Source organism: Eptesicus fuscus, chromosome 16 (assembly GCF_027574615.1).
Source record: "Eptesicus fuscus isolate TK198812 chromosome 16, DD_ASM_mEF_20220401, whole genome shotgun sequence".
NCBI lineage: Eukaryota > Metazoa > Chordata > Mammalia > Chiroptera > Vespertilionidae > Eptesicus > Eptesicus fuscus.
The window spans coordinates 54,813,576-54,831,079 of NC_072488.1; the positions used below are offsets into that span (position 1 = coordinate 54,813,576).

A 17,504-nucleotide genomic window follows, 5' to 3' on the forward strand; every position below is an offset into this window, starting at 1 on the left:
CTACTTGGGTATCTGGCAAGAATTTTCTAGAAAATTAATGAAATGAGACCATTACTTCAGGAAAATCAAATAGTGTTTGTTGCCAATGACAAAATTTGAGATTACAAGCAACAATTAGAATTTTGGAAAAGCTGTATCCACCATCATGAACTTGACAGTGTCCCAACATTTAGTGATGCCGATATTAGTGAATGTGATTTTTGGATAATGTGTAATGAAATATGTCAACATTTATATTTAATTTGGTACAGAACCAATCATTTCCAAATAACTAATGCATGATGCTACAAAATCATACATGGATAAAAGATCTATTCAAAGTGTAAGATAGATCAACCTTTTTAATTAGATTTCAGATTCCACATTGCAATTAATCCTATATAATAAAGAGGTAATATGCAAATTGACCATCACGCCCTCGCACAAGATGGCCGCCCCCATGTGGTCAAAGATAGCCACCACAAGATGGCTGGCAGGGGAGGGCAGTTGGGAGAGGACCAGGCCAGCAGGGAAGGGCAGTTGGGGGCGACCAGGCCTGCAGGGGAGAGCAGTTGGGGGCGGCTGGGCCTGCAGGGGAGGGCAGTTGGGGGCAATCGGGCCAGCAGGGGAGCAGTTAGGCATTAATAAGGCTGGCAGGGGAGTGGTTAGGGGGTGATCAGGCTGGCAAGCAGGCGAGCGGTTGGGAGCCAGCAGTCTCGGATTGTGAGAGGATGTCTGACTGCCAGTTTAGGCCCGATCCCAGTATCTGGCCTAAACCGGTAGTCAGATATTCCCCGAGCGGTCCCAGATTGGAGAGGGTGCAGGCTGGGCTGAGGGACAACCCCCACCCAGTGCACAAATTTCGTGCACTGGGCCTCTAGTCTTGACATAAAAGAGACTTGCACCCTGGCCAGTACTGCTCAGTGGTTGGAGCACTGGCCCATATACGAAAGGGTTGTAGGTTTGATCCTTGCCCTATCTCGCCCACCCCCACCAGAGCAAGTGCAAGAGGCAACCAATTGATGTGTTTCTTTTACATCAATGTCTCTGTTTCTCTCTCTCCCGCATCCCTTCGTCCTCCCTCCCTTCCACTCTCTCTAAAAATCAATGGAAAAATATCCTCGGGTGAGGATTAACAAAAAGAAAAAAGAGAAAGAGACTTGCAAAATATCATGATGCCTACTTCTCACCGTTTTTTGTTGTTCTGTAATACACGGTTATTTTTAGTAAAACATGTGGTATTTATTTTAACATGTAATGAGGTTTTATTGTTATTTAAATTAACAAATACATATTTCAAAATGTCTTCATTTTAATTTTTAATAGGGTAAATATTGAAAGATATTAAGCCACATAAACAAAAGTTTTTTGGGATCCTCCATTTTTTCAGAGTGTAAAGGGAACCTGAAACTAACAAGTTTGAGGACCACTAGTGTAGGCAAATAATCTTGTCCTTGAGTATTCGGGGTGAAGTGGCATGATGAATGCAACCTACTTTCAGATGGTTAAAGCAAGAGGGAAACATGTGCATTTATGGTGAAAGAGATGGAGTGGGTGTGCAAGGTCAGAATAATGCAGGTATTCATTGTTATTTCCCTTTTGACTATTTCTGTGGGTTTCAAATGAAAAATGTAATAAATTTAAAGTATTTTAAAAGACATATTGCTATACTATATCTATGTAAGGGTACCTTATACGCCAAAATCCAAGTAAAACGTGATCCTCAGAAAGGTAAATTAAGGGCACTTGCTGAACTGAAGCACTGAGCTTCAGATTACAAGGTTTGGGGTGTCAACTACAGGAGCAAAGTCTGAGGCAATGCTTCTGCAACTGCAGCCTGCATAAGAAAGCCTGGAGTGCTCATCAGGACACAGATTCCCGGTCCCACCTGCGGATATTTTCATTGAGGGCAGGGGCAGGGGCTGAAAATTTAGAGTTCTAATAAATTCCCAAGTGATGTGATGCTGGGGTCCTCAGATCACATTGTGAGTAACACTAGCACAGGGCATCCCTCCGTAAAGCCTGGATTCTGTTACGGATAGAATTGTGTCCCTCAAGAAGATACACTGAAGTTCTGATCCCCAATACCTGTGGATGTCACCTTACTTACTTAGAAATAGGGCTTTGTAATTGTAATCAAGTTAAGATGAGGCCATTACAGTGGGTCCTAACCCAGTATAACGAGTGTCCTTACGGGAAGAGGAAAAGCGACAGACACAGGGAGAAAACCATATGACAACATAAGGAGAAACTGTAAGGATGCATCTACAACTCAAGGAAGGCCAAGGATTGCCAACAACCGCCAGAACCAAGGAATATATTCTCCCGTAGAAACTTCAGAGTGAACATAGCTTTGCCAATGCATTGATTCTGGACTTGTTAGCCTTCAAACTGTGAGAAATAAATTCGTTGTTTTTAGCTACCCAGTTTGTGGTACTTTGTTACAGCAGCCCTAGGAACCTAATACAGACCCCAAAGAAGTACACCATCAGTAAAAAAGTAACCTAGAGATAAACCTGCTGCCACACCCGAAGGTACAGAAAAGGAAAATGCTCATTCTTTAGCCATGAGAATGGGGGAAAGAAAACAATATTTCCCCTGCGGTTCTGTAACCACTAGCTTTCCCTCACACAAGTTTGCAGTCTAAATTTACACTACCCAAATGGTCAAGTAAAAAAATCACAAGGGCCCAGGCAATGTGGGTCAGTGTTTGAGCGTCGACCTATGAACCAGGAGGTCTGGGTTCCATTTCCCGTCAGGGGACATGCCTGGGTTGCAGGCTCAATCCCCAATAGGGGGCGTGTAAGAGGCAGCCAATCAATGATTACTTTCTAGTAGTCTAGTATTAGTAGTGCCTCTAGACACCCAGCAGAAGCCAATGTAAATCTCTGAAGGAATCTATCTTTACCACAGGTCTCAAAGAATATAAGCTCATTGTAAAATAAATAAGTATATAATCTTTAAATTGGAAAGCATTAAATATACCTTGATTGACAGCAACAGAAGCAAGAGACCATTGATTTAGACCTTCAAAGAGAGTTTAGATACTAGAATTACCACACTCAGAATATAAAATAAATGTTTAATATGTTAAAGGAATAAAAGTTAATTTAAAATATATAGAAAGAGCCTGGTCAGCATGGCTCAGTGGTTGAGTGTCAACCTATGAACCTGGAGGTCATGGTTTGATTCCCAGTCAGGCCATATGCCTGGGTTTCGGGCTTAATCCCCAGTGTGGGGCGTGCAGGAGGCAGCCGATCAATGATTCTCTCTCATCATTGATGCTTCTATCTCTCTCCCTCTCAGAAATCAATAAAAAATATTTTTAAAATATAAAATAAACTATGTAGAAGGAATAGAGACCACAAAATATGGCTGGTTTTAAAACAGAACTAAATAAAATTTCCAAAATATAATTGGAATTTTAAAACCAATGACTATTTTCAGCAGCTGATTAGATATGGCTAAGAAGGCAGACATGAAAGTTATGAATATTTTACAGTAGAAACAGAAAAAGGAATCAGAAATAAGAAATGAAGAGATATGGAAGACAGAGTAAGAACATCTAACATTATCTAATGAGAGGGCTACAAAAAGAGGAAAAAAGGAATGGGATACAGACATGATGTTAAAACTATCAACAAATTTTTTAAATGATGCCATTTTACATTTATTAAACGACAGTTCAAAGCACAAATTTACACATTTTAAATACACTAAACAGGCCCTGGAAACTGGATAGCTCAGTTTGTTAGAGTATTGTCCTGATATGCCAAGGTTTCAGGATCAACCCCCAGTCAGGGCACATACAAGAATCAACCAATGAATACATAAATAAGTAGAACAACAAATCGATGTAATCGATGTCTCTCTCTCTCTCTCTCTCTCTCTCTCTCTCTCTCTCTCTCTTCTCTCTTTCTCTCTCTCTCTCTCTTTCTCTTTCTCCCCCCACCCCCTATCTCTCCCTCCTCCTCCCCCTCCCTCCCCAGTCTCTAAAAAAAAGCAATCAATACACTAAGCATCTAATGAAGTCACACTGGTCTTCCACTGACATTGGATACATCTGAGTGAAAGACATTAACTTTACAAGACTTAAACACGAATCATTAGTATAAAAACTGTGTACTTGTATGTAAACAATTTAATGGGGAACCCAACAAATTTGGGAAATTACTAAAATAAATGAACTCCTAAGCTAATATTGACTCAAGGAAACAGAAAATATATAACCATTGAAAAAATTAAATCAATCAGTAGTTTAAAATCTTGCCAAGAGAAAGCACCTGGATCTGATGATTTTACTGACAAATTAATGTATTTTACATGCAAGAAAGATATCCCATCTTACACAAACTATTCCAGAGTACAAGAAAAGAAGATATACCCCATCTTAGCTTAAGAGACAAGCATAATCTTTATACAAAAACCAGACTAGGACAATATAGCCAATACCCCTCACAAACATAGCTTTAAAAAAGTTAACAAATTGAATCTAGAATTGTTCCAACAATAACAAAAATAAACCTAACTATATGACCACATTGGGTTTCTCCAGGAAAGCAAAGTTAGTTCATGGTAAACTAACTAATACAATTTGCCACTTAATAAGTTTAAAGGCAAAAAAAAAAAAGTTATAATCTCAATGGTAGCATTAGATAAAGTATAACATCATTCATTATAAAAACTCTTAGCAGATTAGGAAGAGAAGAAAACTTAAGAGTGATAAAGAACATTTCTCAAAATCCTACAGCAAGCACAATACTTTATGGGAAAATGGTGAAGGATTCCTTTTTAAATCAGGAATAAGGCAAGAATGTTTGCCTTTGCCACTTTTAGTCATTTTACACTAGAGATCATAACCAGGACAGTAAGGGTAAGGGGGCAAAAAGGAATAGTTACCGGAAAGACACAACACTATGATATTCTCAGATGACATAACTCTTTGTCTGGAAAGCCCAAAAGAATCTACAATTTGGCAAGATTGCATTCTTCTAAAAATTTTAATAAGATACTAAATATAATGGCACCAACAAATATCAAGTCTAACATAATGCATAAGAAATTTACAGCAAATTGACAAAATTTTTTTTAAAATATATATTTTTATTGATTTCAGGGAGGGAGAGGGTGAGAGAGATAGAAACATCAATGATGAGAGAGAGTCATCGATCAGCCGTCTCCTGCACGCCCCTTACTGGGAATTGAGCCCACAACCTGGGCATTTGCCCTTGCCCAGAATCGAACCTGGGACCCTTCAGTCCGCAGGCCAATGCTCTATCCACTGAGCCAAACTGGCCAGGGCCAAATTGACAAAATTTTATTAAAATCATTAAAGAAGGCCTAAATAGAGATAAATACCATGTTTAAGCCAAGAAAGTCCTTCACACACACCCACAAAATACCCACCCAATGGAAAGAGCACTGGCCAGGCAGGAAAAACCTTGACTTCAAGTCCAAGTTTCCCACTGACTGGCTAGGTAACCTAATAAATGTCTCAAAGATGTAACTGAAACTCATTCATTTTTATGCCCCTGGTGCCCAGTGTAGTACCTGGCACAAAGCAAATGGTCAATAAGTGGACAGTGAATAAATAAATGACATCAATTTATCTTGAACAAGGATGGAAGGCCTACCCACTGAAAAAGAGAAACTTGCCAATATCACTTACCTCTCTTCCTCAACCACTATGAGGGAAAAGATTAAAATCATGAGTCTAAGTTGGAAGGTCTTAGGGTTTGAAGCCAGGAGCTCATTGCCTCACATTAGCACCATTACTGGAATCATTTTCCTTCTATCAAGCCAAAAATCTGTCTTCTAGACACCCACTGGTCCGAGCCCAACCCTCTAACCACATAAGCAAAGCTCCTCTTTCTTCCACATCCTAACACTTTCAGAAACTGGAGACTTGGCCTCAAGTCTTGGCCTAGCCCATGAGGCTAGTGACCTTGATGAATGACCTCCTCTCTGGTCCTGTCTTCCTTGTCTGTCAAACAACAGCCCGAGATCACTAAGATCCCTTCTAGCTTCAAGATGCAGCATGGGAAACATCATTCCCTCGGGGTTCAATCCCTCATCATTTTAAACTATCCAATGGGATTTTAATTTCAATACTTTATTTTTTACTTTTAGAATTGCTTCTTTTCCTAATGGGCCCATTCCTCTGCCCAGTTCACCCCAAGATCTACAGTCATCTTGTATTTTCAATTCTTTCCTTTATTTACCTTTTTCATTTTAAAGGCGTAGTCTCCAGCGTGGTATTCTAAAGATGGCTGCAAATTATTTGCTACCCCTCCCATTGACAGATAAGGTCTCCCTCCTCTCACATCTAAGATGGCCTTAGTGACCTGCTTGGCCAATAGAATGCAGCGTAAGTTTCATCCTGGGACTTCTGAGACCAGGTCATAAAAAGTCTTGCAGTTTCTACTGATGCTTTTGGACACTCACTCTTAGGGCCCTGAGACAACACAAATATGACTGTCCTGAGACTTCAAAGCTGAGGAAATCACATGGAAAGATCATAGGGAGAAGCCCTGGAACGCATGAAAAGAAAGCTATGCCCAGCCTGCCACTGCCATTTGCCTCATCCTAGTTGAGACCCAGACATCATGGCGGCAGAGGTGAGTTATGGGTCCAAATTCCTGACCCACAGAACCAGGGGAGATGATAACAAAATGGCTTTGTTTTAGCTAAAATTCAGGGTAGTCTGGTAGGCAGCTGCTACAGCACTAGTTTACATCCTTGCAAAATGATTCTATCTCTGTTTTGTCTTCTGGCAAATTCTCTTATACTTAAAAGCTCAACTATACATTTTAAGGGGACTGCTGTTTCATTTTACTCAAAAACTTGAGGTTTTAAAATTCCGTCTTATTATGGGAGGGCTTTCAGATTATATTGTCAGAAATAGAAATCAAATGTTTCATTTTACAGATGAGAAAATTGAGGCTTAGAGATGTTAGGTTATTTGCCATGGTCACAAATCAAGTTTCTATAAATTTATTGTTTAAAAAGAATCTTCTAACCTCAAAGGGAATACTAAGTTATCATTCATTCCACAAAAAAAATTTTTAAACACCTACTGTGAACTTAGAACTGCTCTAGGCACTGAGAAAACAGCTGTGAACAGGATCAAGTCTCTAAAGTCAAGGAGATCAAACCCTAGTGGAGAGACAGACCACAAACAAGTAAGCAAGTGAATTAAAAAGCATCGTTTCAGGGAGTGGTGAGAGGACAGAGTGGGTGGGGTGTGTTTTGGAGAAGGTGGTCAGAAAAGGCCTCTCCCGCAAAGGTGACACGTGAGCAGAGACCCATCACGGAAAGAAGGAGAGAGGAGTGTGTTCCAGCAGAGAAAACAACAAGTTGGTCATATTCTAGGAACAATGAGGAGGATGCTCCCGAGTGAGGGAGGGGAGAGCAATATAAAGTGAAGTCAGAGCAGGGGGCAGGGGCCAGGCCTTGCTCAATCTTGTTGAGGATGGTAAGGAGTTTGAATTTTACTCTTAGTGTGACTCAAAGTCTCTGGACAGCTTTTATATAGCAGGTGAAAGAAATGATTTATATTACATTTTAAACAAATCACTGGAGGCACAGGCGAGGAGCAGGGAGAACAATTAGGAGGGTTTTGAAATGGTGCAGAGAGCAATAATTTGGGATTGGAACAGGGTGGTGGTAGTGGAGGTGGGAGTCGATTGGATAGGGAGGATTTTGAAGGTGGAGCTAAGTGGGCTCACTGGTAAGATTGAACTCCACAGCTTACAGGGCCTGGCCTGAAGAGGATGCAGAGCCTGCTGAATACTGAGACGTCCTCAGATGGACACATGGGGACCACTGGTGCTCAGCCTCACGCTCTCATGAGTAAAAGTCCTTTCACGTTTCTGTAAATCCACCAGGCGTCCCTGACTGTTTCACAGTGCCTCTCAGTTCAATATTCTGTCTGACAGGTTTCACCTTGACAGTCAAAACCCCAACATTTTACACAGATCCCAATTAGGCAGCCCATCTGTGAAAGGCTCTTGGCTGGACAATGGGTTGGGGGAGTCCAATTATGCCATTCATAACTCATAAAAAATAAGGGTTGGAATCTCTCAGAACAGAGAGGCTCTACAGCCAATAATGGGAACCGTAGGCAAGTCCGTGTGTTTTCATTTCACTAGGGCGATGTGGTACCTGACTCAGCACTTCTCAAGCTTCATAGGGATCTTGTAGGTCACAAGTGGGACCTGGGACTCTGCATTCCTGGCTAGCTGCTGGTGATGCCGGTGTTGGTGGTATGCAGGCTACAATTTGAGTAGCAAGGTCCTGACTCATTCGTGACCCAATGTGTACTGAGTGGGCACCTACTACACCTGAAGGGCTGTGAGGGAGACAAACAGATGTGGTCCTTAAGGGGAGGTAAAATGCACAAACTACCACTCATCAGGTACAACGTGAATGTGCCACTTGGGAGACCCAGAGGACAGAAGTCATTCTTCAGTTAGGGGCCCACGCCGCCATGGAGAAAGACAGATGAGACAAACACTTAGAGCACAATGAAAATCACAGGGCACCTTCGAGGGCTTAGCCACGGAACAGCCACCAGTTCTTTTTTTTTTATTGATTTTTTACAGAGAGGAATAGAGAGGGATAGAGAGTTAGAAACATCGATGAGAGAGAGAAACATCAATCAGCTGCCTCCTGCACACCCCCTACTGGGGATGTGCCTGCAACCAAGGTACATGCCCCTGACCGGAATCGAACCCGGGACCCTTGAGTCCACAGGCTGACGCTCTATCCACTGAGCCAAACCGGTTTTCAGCCACCAGTTCTTTACAACTGTTAATTTCTCCCCAAAAGCAAGACCTTTTTTTTTAAAATATAAATGTTTTATTGATTTAAGAGAGGAAGGGAGAGGGAGAGAGAGATAGAAATATCAATGATTAGAGGATCATTGATTGGCAGCCTCCTGCACACCCGCTACTGGGAATCAAGCCCACAACCCGGGCATGTGCCCTTGTCTGGAATCAAACCCGGGACCCTTCAGTCCGCAGGCATACTCTCTATCCACTGAGCCAAACCAGCCGGGGCAAAAGTCAGACCTTTTTAAACTCACAAACAGAATAAAGAAAAGGGGTCAAAGGGGAGTGAGAAATTTTTCTAAAGTAAAAAAGAGTGTGTTAGGACTTTTCCAGTTGCAAGAGGGGGGAAAATCCCATTTTACTCCAACTTTAGCAACAAAAAAAGACATTTAGAGATTTGAAAAGCTGGCTAGGATTCATTCATTCAACATACACTGAGTGGCCAGATTATTATGATCTCTGACCGCATAATAATCTGGCCACTCAGTGTGTGTGTATATATATGAATATATATATGAGGCCCGGTGCATGAATTCGTGCATGGGTGGGGTCTGGCCACCCTGGCCAGGGGGAGAGGACATGGGCAGTTGCTGGCCTGCGTGCTGGTTGAACTCCTGGTCGAGGAGACAATTTGCATATTAGCCTTTTATTATATAGGATATACACTGAGTGGCCAGATTATTATGCGTTCAGAGATCATAATAATCTGGCCACTCAGTGTATATGGTGGTCACTGGGGCTGTTCACAGATGTTTAGTAAAACTGTAATTATCCAACCACGTTAGTCCAGGCTTGGCCATATGATTTTCTTTGGCCAATGAAATGTGAGAAGTGACATGTGTCACTCCTAGTTAGAGTACTTAAGAGACAGTGCATGATTCCCATTTTTCTTTCTCTACCCCAGTGAATCCTGCTGCCTTGTGTGGCAATGATAGCACCCTACGACAAAGGAGATGCAGTCAGCATGGGACTCTAAGGATTACAATGAGCAGAGTGCCTCTGTGGAACCACAGTGAGCAGGCAGGTAAAAGGAGAAAAAAACCTTTGGCCCAGCTGGTGTGGCTCCATGGTTGAATGTCAACCCATGAAGCAGGAGGTCATGGTTCGATTCCTGGTTAGGGAACATGCCCAGATTGCAGGCTTGATCCCCAGTGCAGGGAGCATGCAGGAGGCAGTAAATCAATGATTCTCTCTCATCATTGATGTTTCTATCTCTTCTCCCTCCCTCTTCCTCTCTGAAATCAATAAAAATATATTTAACAACCACAACAACAAAGAAATAAACCTTTGCTGTCTTCAGTCACTGGGATTTGAGAGTTGTTACTGTAGTATAACCCAGTAACAACTATATAATACATATTTAATAATATAAGCACTACTCAAGACTTTCCTTCTAGAATATGGAACAGCTCAAGGCATCAAAAGAGAAGTGGCAGGAACTGGGTCCTGAGTAGCTGGAATCAGGACTTGTGCCAGCTTTCTTCTCTCTGCCCACCTCTCATCTGTTTATCTCTGCTTTGTCATGCTCATCCCTTTTGTCTACAGGCCTTCTCCATGTGCCAGGGAATTTAGCCACCAGCAACCCCACCTTCACATCTTTCCAGTTCTGGGCGCTGTAGGCAGAGCTATCCTCTCCCAGCTTCAAATCGAGAAAGATCTAGTGACTCAGTCTGGGCCACATATCCACCTCTGGACCAATCTCTGTGCCCAGAGAAATGGGTAGCCAGGCCTGGGTCATGTGCCCACTCCTTTGGCTCAGTGGCAGGAGGCAGGATGGGGTAGGTCACCAGAAGGAAATGGGAAACTCATTTTGAAGCCCAAAGTACCATCTGAGGACCCATACAAGGAGGTAGAAAGGACGTGAATGCGTTACTACACAAGACAAAGCCAAGGAAGACTTTAACTGAGCTGTGAGTGGTGAAAGGCAAAGGAAAAAGGGAAAATGGGGTATGTGCGGGAGTGTCCTAAAAGAGGCAGACTAGATGCCCTGTGCTGGCATCAAGGAGGCACCTTTGGCTTAGAGCTGCCAGGTGATGAATAAGGCCTGGTGGGAGCGAAAGTCAGGAGGAGGTGTTAACTCAGGTAAAGGATGCTGCTCTCTGTTTACCAATTTAGGGAAGTGCATAGAACTCTGCCAGAGGCACAGACCTCCTCTGACTGGGAGCAGGCTAAGTCTGGGAGAGCAACTACTGAACCAACATGTGTACCCCCATGACCATCTTCCCTACACGAATCACTCAAGGGACTCATTCCCTAGAGAGCCCAACCCAGCTTCCTCCTCCTCCTGGAGATAGTGTCCGAGGTAGCCTCCACCCAATCATGAGAGATGAAACTCACTTCCCATCCCTGGTCTAGGTAGGCACTCCATGCTTGAAGGCCTATTATACCAGATTACTTGTCAAGATTCCTTCAGACAGCCGAAACCGGTTTGGCTCAGTGGATAGAGCGTCGGCCTGCGGACTCAAGGGTCCCAGGTTCGATTCCGGTCAAGGGCATGTACCTTGGTTGTGGGCACATCCCTAGTAGGGGGTGTGCAAGAGGCAGCTGATCGATGTTTCTCTCTCATCGATGTTTCTAACTCTCTATCACTCTCTCTTCCTCTCTGTAAAAAAATCAATAAAATATATTTTAAAAAAAAAAGATTCCTTCAGACACCCTTATTGTGTGCCAGATATTTGGTCCTTTATCTGTATTTCTTTTTTCTCTGTAATCCCAGGAAAGCCCCTGGGTATGAGTGAAAAACCAAAAGGGAAAACAATGTGCTTCTGTGTGAAGACAGATGAGATGTGAAAGTTCGGAACAAGCTATCTATATACATAGAAGCCTAATATGCTAAGTGTCCGACCATTCGACTGTTTGACCAGTCGCTATGACGTGTACTGACCACTAAGGGGCAGACGCTCCGACCAGTAGGTTAGCTTGCTGCTCGGGTCCAGCCGATTGGGACTGGGCAAGAAGGGCTGGACACGCCCTGGAGCCCTCCCGTGGTCCCTTCCTGGCCGATCATGTATCAGTAGGGTCCCTCTGCCTAGCCTGCACCCTCTCGCAATCCGGGACCCCTGAGGGGATATCAGACTACTGGTTTCAGCCGGATCCCTGCAGGCCAGGCCGAGGGACCCCACTGGTGCACAAATCCATGCACTGGGCCTCTAGTATGTATATAACTACTCATCTTCCATTCCATCAGGGCCTTGCCATGGCCAGAAATGAAAAGAAAATATCCCCATAGACCCACTACAAATGCCCTTAGCTCTTGTTGGTTCTCAGAAAAACTCCCACAGACACCAAGAATCCTGGTAACCGGATGGGCATGCGTGTGGCTCATCCTTGGTGCCACCATATACACTGACTACTACGTGGCCAAGTCTTCCCTTGCCCCAGCCCCTTGAACCTCCTGGGAAAACACGCAAATAAAACACAAAGTGACAGACTCACTAGGTGGCAACCGAGGGCCTGACACTCTTCTCTCATTCTCCCCAGGGCTCTTCCTCCCACCACTTCATAAACACACCGAAGAAGACAGATCCCACTTCAGCAGGAAGGGGAGGACGGAGCCAGTAACAACCAGGTGAGGCCCTCACTCGTCAGCTAACCTTCAAATAAGACACAGCTGGACGAAGAACGTAAAAGCTACTTCTCAATAGGCAGGCGGGATTCCTAAACAAAGGACAAGGCAGCAGGACAGCAGCGAAGCCTAAGCTGGTATTTTTCACTTCCTTGAGGATACTCCTGCTTATACATAAACACGGAGCACTGGGCCAGCTGGGGGGAAGGGGGGGAAGGGGTCTGTAGGAGCACTGCTCTTAAAGCTACTGTCTTAAGAAAACCTCCAAGGTAGTGCTGGCCAACACATGTCTTACTGATGGGCAACTGGTCCCTGGGGCAGTTTGGCCTTAGGACTCTTGACATTGAGTCAGACCAGCGCTAGGGATAGAACCCAAATATGCTTCCAGCCCCAGCATCTTTCCTCTCACAATTCAATTTAAATATTTACCCAGCTCCTGCCCTGTATCACAACACAATGCCAGGAAATAACTCCTCAACCAGCCTGAACCCTCCATTAACAGGATCATTTTTCTGCATTCCACTTTTTAAAAGCAGGCCCCAAGGAAAGGCAAGCTTATGTTTAAGAATTTATGGTCTTTCTCCTCTTTCCCACTTGTTTTGCAACAGTTGGGGAACATCGCGGGGATGACCCACATTCCTTCTACTCCGCCCCATTTGTGCATCGCTGACCCACGGACTTCATATTTCAATCAGAGTCCCAAGCACTTGGCCAAATTTTCAGCCACAAACTGAGATTCTGTTTTAAATATCACACTGTACTTTCTAAAAACTAACATTTAAAAAAATATGTCAATGTGGAAATAAGGTTTTTTTCCGCACACCTATCAGTAATTTAGAAAATTTGTTGAAGTAGGACTCTCTTTTTCCCCATGGAGTAACCTGGAGTTTTTGTCCACTAACCCCAGCAGTGGTGGGATGCTCTGGATCTAACCTTCTGGCCATCAGTCAAATTTCTGTCTGGAGACAATGAGGCAACACTTACTCTTTAGAATAAATGCTTTAAAACAGAGCATTCTCCCAAGAAGGCACAGGGCAACCTCTGTGTGCCCCTCCAGTGCACATGAACATACTCTCCCCAGTTGAAATTCTTTCCTGCCTAAGTCTTGAGTTGTGTGTAAAGATAACAAAATATTGCCCTGGCTGGTTTGCTCAGTGGTTAGAGTGTCAGCCAGGGATTGAATGGTCGAGGGTTCAGTTCCCGGTCAAGAGCACATACCATGGGTGCAGTGCCTGGGGCACGTGCGGGAGGCAACCAGTCCACCTGCCTCTCTCATGTAGATGTTTTTCTCTCTCTCCCCCTCCTCCCTCTCTCCCACTCTCTCTAAAAATCAATGGAAAAAATATTCCAGGGATATTTCCATTGACTTCCGTCTCCTGGGGATAATGCCGGCAGGCTCATCTGCTTAGCCCAGGACCTCTGATTTCCTTCAACACAACCACCCTTTACGGAGTGCACTCAGGTGCTAGGTACTTCAAAGAAGAGCCATGTAAGGGGGCAACAGGTTGGAGAGGGAAATGAGCCACAATCACTGCCCTCAAAACACTCACAGCCAATGGTGACACAGACTCCACAGCACCAGTTGGCTGTGCCTAGGTGCCATCAGCCCGTCCTGAGGCCTCTGGTTAGAAGGAAGACTCCTCTCCATCCTCAGAACATAGTACTAGGTTTTCCTGAAATGTTCTTTGATGTGACAGAGGCTTATAAAACCATGAAAAAATTGCTTATAGAAAATGGGGCTCGTGAACAAAAATCACAGCGCTTCAAACCAGAGGTTGTGGGAGCTTGAAAGAGATCAATTTTTAGGGTCACAGTCAAGCCGGACAGAAGCGGAGAGGGTATCAGTCCAAAACTCCAGAGCCTGTTTCTTTACCAGCTCACCTCATGTCCTTGGGCAAGGCACATTCCCTCTGCAGTTTTACAGATGAGAGGGGAGGACAGGAGCAATGGATTTTATTAGTAGTAAAACCTGTATACTCTGCATGTTCTATTTTATCTAAAACCTCAATATATAAAACAAAAGGGGAGGTGCTTGTGCTGACTTAGGGCTGGGGAGCCCAGATCTGGGTGCCCTCAGGAAAGCCAGTTTGAAAAGCACAGGAATAGATTAAGTCAGAGAGCCCCTTCCAGAACTCTTTTTTTTTTTTTTTTTTCCAGAGAGGAAGGGAGAGGGAGAGAGAGAATCAATGATGAGAATCATTGATCAGCTGCCTCCTGCATGCCCCACACTGGAGATCGAGCCCCAACCTGGGCACGTGCCCTTGACCAGAATCGAACCTGGGACCTTTCAGTCCACAGGCTGATGCTCTATGCACTGAGTCAAATCGGCCAGAGCCCCTTCCAGAACTCTTACACCCTCTTAGGTACCAGGCAGGGCAAGAAGAAGAAATCATCATTTATTTACTGCTCTTCGTGGTGCTTGGCCATTTATATATATTATGTCATTGAAATCTTTGCACAGAAACATCAGGTGGACTAGCCTGTGAACCAGGATCTCTTGTAAACTGCGATTTGTTGGCAAGAAGCAGGACTGGGACTTGAACCAAGGGTTTTGTGACTCCCAGTGCAGTATTCCTACTCCTTGCTAAGAGGTATGGTGAAATTTAGGCTAAGTCCATGATTTCCTTCAATTATAAATATAATGTACATATATACATAGAGAAAAAGGTCTTGAAGATTATACCTCTCTAAATGATCATTAGCTATCTCTGAGTTATTTTCTAATTTTCCTATAATGAACAGGTATTATTTACAAGAAATAGCTACTGCTTATGAAAGTGGTTTTTGTTGTTGTTAATGCTCATGGAGGCTATTTTTTCCATTGATCTTTAGAGAGAGTGGAAGGGAGGGAGCAATAGAGAGAGAAACATCGATGTGAAAGAGACACATCAACCAGTTGCCTCCCTATCGAACCTACAACCCAGGTACGTGCCCTTGACAGGGAAGCAAACCCAAAACCCTTCTATGTGTGGGCCAGAGCTCTAACCACTGAGCTACTGGCCAGGGCTAAAGAGGTTTTACTAATTCCCCACTGATATGCCATGTTGGATTTCTATGGAGAACTAGGGGCTGGGGGGCGGGGGGCAGGTGATATCTCTGGCCTTCTGGAGCTGACAGTGGGAATAACAATCTGAACCCCACGAACTCTCACTTGAGAGGGTCCTAGGCTGACTTGAGGGGCAGTTCTCATAGTCATTTAAGGTCTCTGAAGCTCTACCACTGGGAAGTGTGTTAGTTTTAGAAAGTAAAAGCAAGTCCCCGGTACCCCTCCCAAATATATACCTTCCTCTCCAGCCCTTCCATTGCCTTGTGCAGTTGGGGGTACGTGAATAAAATAAAAAATGGTCACATGGACGACCCCAGACCAGAAGCCCACACTCCCCAGCCCAATAGTATCTACAGAGAGTGAGCCCCCAGCCAGGCTGACGGATATTCTCTGGCCCCACCTGAAGCCCGCCCAGAAGCCACAGGCAAGGATGAAGATCACAGCACTCCTTTAGGAGAGCAATTACCACCCTGAAGGCAAAGCAGGCTTTGGTCAGGCATGAGGTGGGGCAAGGCGTGCCAGCTTCTTCCCTGTATTATTCATGCCAGTCCTGCCCGCAGAAAGCTCTTAAATATTTAACATGCCACCTCGAGGTACAGCACAAACCCCCAGCGGTAGCAACAGCTGTGGAGGGGCCTGCAGGGAAGGAGGGACCTGGGGCTGAGACACACTCTCTGGCTTTGGTAGGAAAGCCCACAATGGTGGCCAGGAGACAATGCTGAGAGAGACTTCAGAAGGCTGCCCCTGACTGCTTCTTTGAAAACCAGTAAAGAACTGCAGGAAGTGGGAGATGTTCCCAAACGTAGGGAGAGGATGGTGCCTGATCAAGGGAGTCCAGACAAAGGAAAAGCCTGAGGGACATCTCCCAGTCTGCTCCCCCACCCCCCACCACCCCACCACCACCACCAATGTCAGCCCTGGTTCTACCGAGCAGGCATCAAAATCTGTCCTGACTCCGGCGAGAATGTAGGGAAAGAGAAGACCTGGGACAGCCATGTCTATCTCCAAAGGGGAATAAATCCAGGAGGGAAGGAGCTCTTCAAATGTCTCCTCAGCTCTGGGGCTTGACAGAGAAAAACGACCCCCACGCCCACACCCAGTGACTTCACACAGGCCTCACCCCAGATGACTCTGCTCTGAAGGCCCGGGAGATGCCATCGCAGCGGCCCAGGTGGCTGTCGCTTGGACATTTCCCGTAAATGCCTGGAGATGTCTGCCCCTACCTCTCTCCATGCCCCCGCCAAAGGAATCGGACACGGAGGACTCGCCTCGGCTGCTGTCAATGTGAGAAACCTAAAAAGGAGTGTTTTCAACCCCACTGGGAGCCCCGCCTCCATCTCTCCACCCTTCCCCGCGCGGACCCCTCCAGGCAGCGCCCCAGGCTCATCGGGGCTCTTTCTGTCATTTTCGTTTGGCACAAGCCCGGCGGCCCGCGGGGCGCGGCGACGGGCGACCCCGGCCGGCACTTCTCCCAAAGGAGAGCCGCGTGTCCCCGCGGCGCGCCCGTTCGGGGCCTCCGCAAACCCCACCAGCCGGGGGAACAAAGCGTCAGGGCGCCTCGGCGCTCGCGGCCCCGCCCGGCGGTCCCCGGAGCCGGGCCGGCCGGCCGGCAGGGCAGCAGTCGCGTCCTGCGCCCGCTCGCCGGCGACCTGGGCCGCTACTGTACCTGCTAAAATTAGCGGCCGCCGCGTATTAATAGCCGCAGCGCCCGGCGGACGCAGCCGAGGGCCGCGCGCGGAGAAGGAGGGGAAGGAAGGGGCGCGGGGAAGGAGGCCACTTACACCACGAGCCTGGAGATGATCCATGACACCATGGCGGGCGGCGGGCGGGCGGGCGGCGCGGCCCGGGCGGGCGGCTGCGGGCGCGGGGCGGCGGGGCGGCTGCGGCGCTGCGGGCACGTCCGTTCGCGCACGGCCGCCGCCGCCAGACTGAGCGCGCTCGCCCGCCCGCTGCCCTGCGCCCGCGCGTCGGCGCAGCCGCGCGGCACGTTGCGGCGGCCCCAGCCCCCGGGGCTCGGGGGGCCCGCGGCGATTGGGCGGCGAGCGGGTCGGGCACCAGCTTGACCCGCCCCGCCCGTTCGCCC

The 17,504-nt window shown here is 46.0% G+C and overlaps 1 protein-coding gene across 2 annotated transcripts in view; it reads right to left on the reverse strand.

Moving 5' to 3' along the window:
• Positions 1-17,234, reverse strand: part of REEP1 (receptor accessory protein 1) — an 89,999-nt gene extending 72,765 nt beyond the window's left edge. For both annotated transcript variants that reach the window (XM_054728221.1, XM_054728219.1), the window contains exon 1: positions 17,203-17,234. In XM_054728221.1, coding sequence (XP_054584196.1) covers positions 17,203-17,234 — 32 coding nt within the window. The remainder of the gene's footprint in view (positions 1-17,202) is intronic.
• Positions 17,235-17,504: the final 270 nt, after the last annotated feature.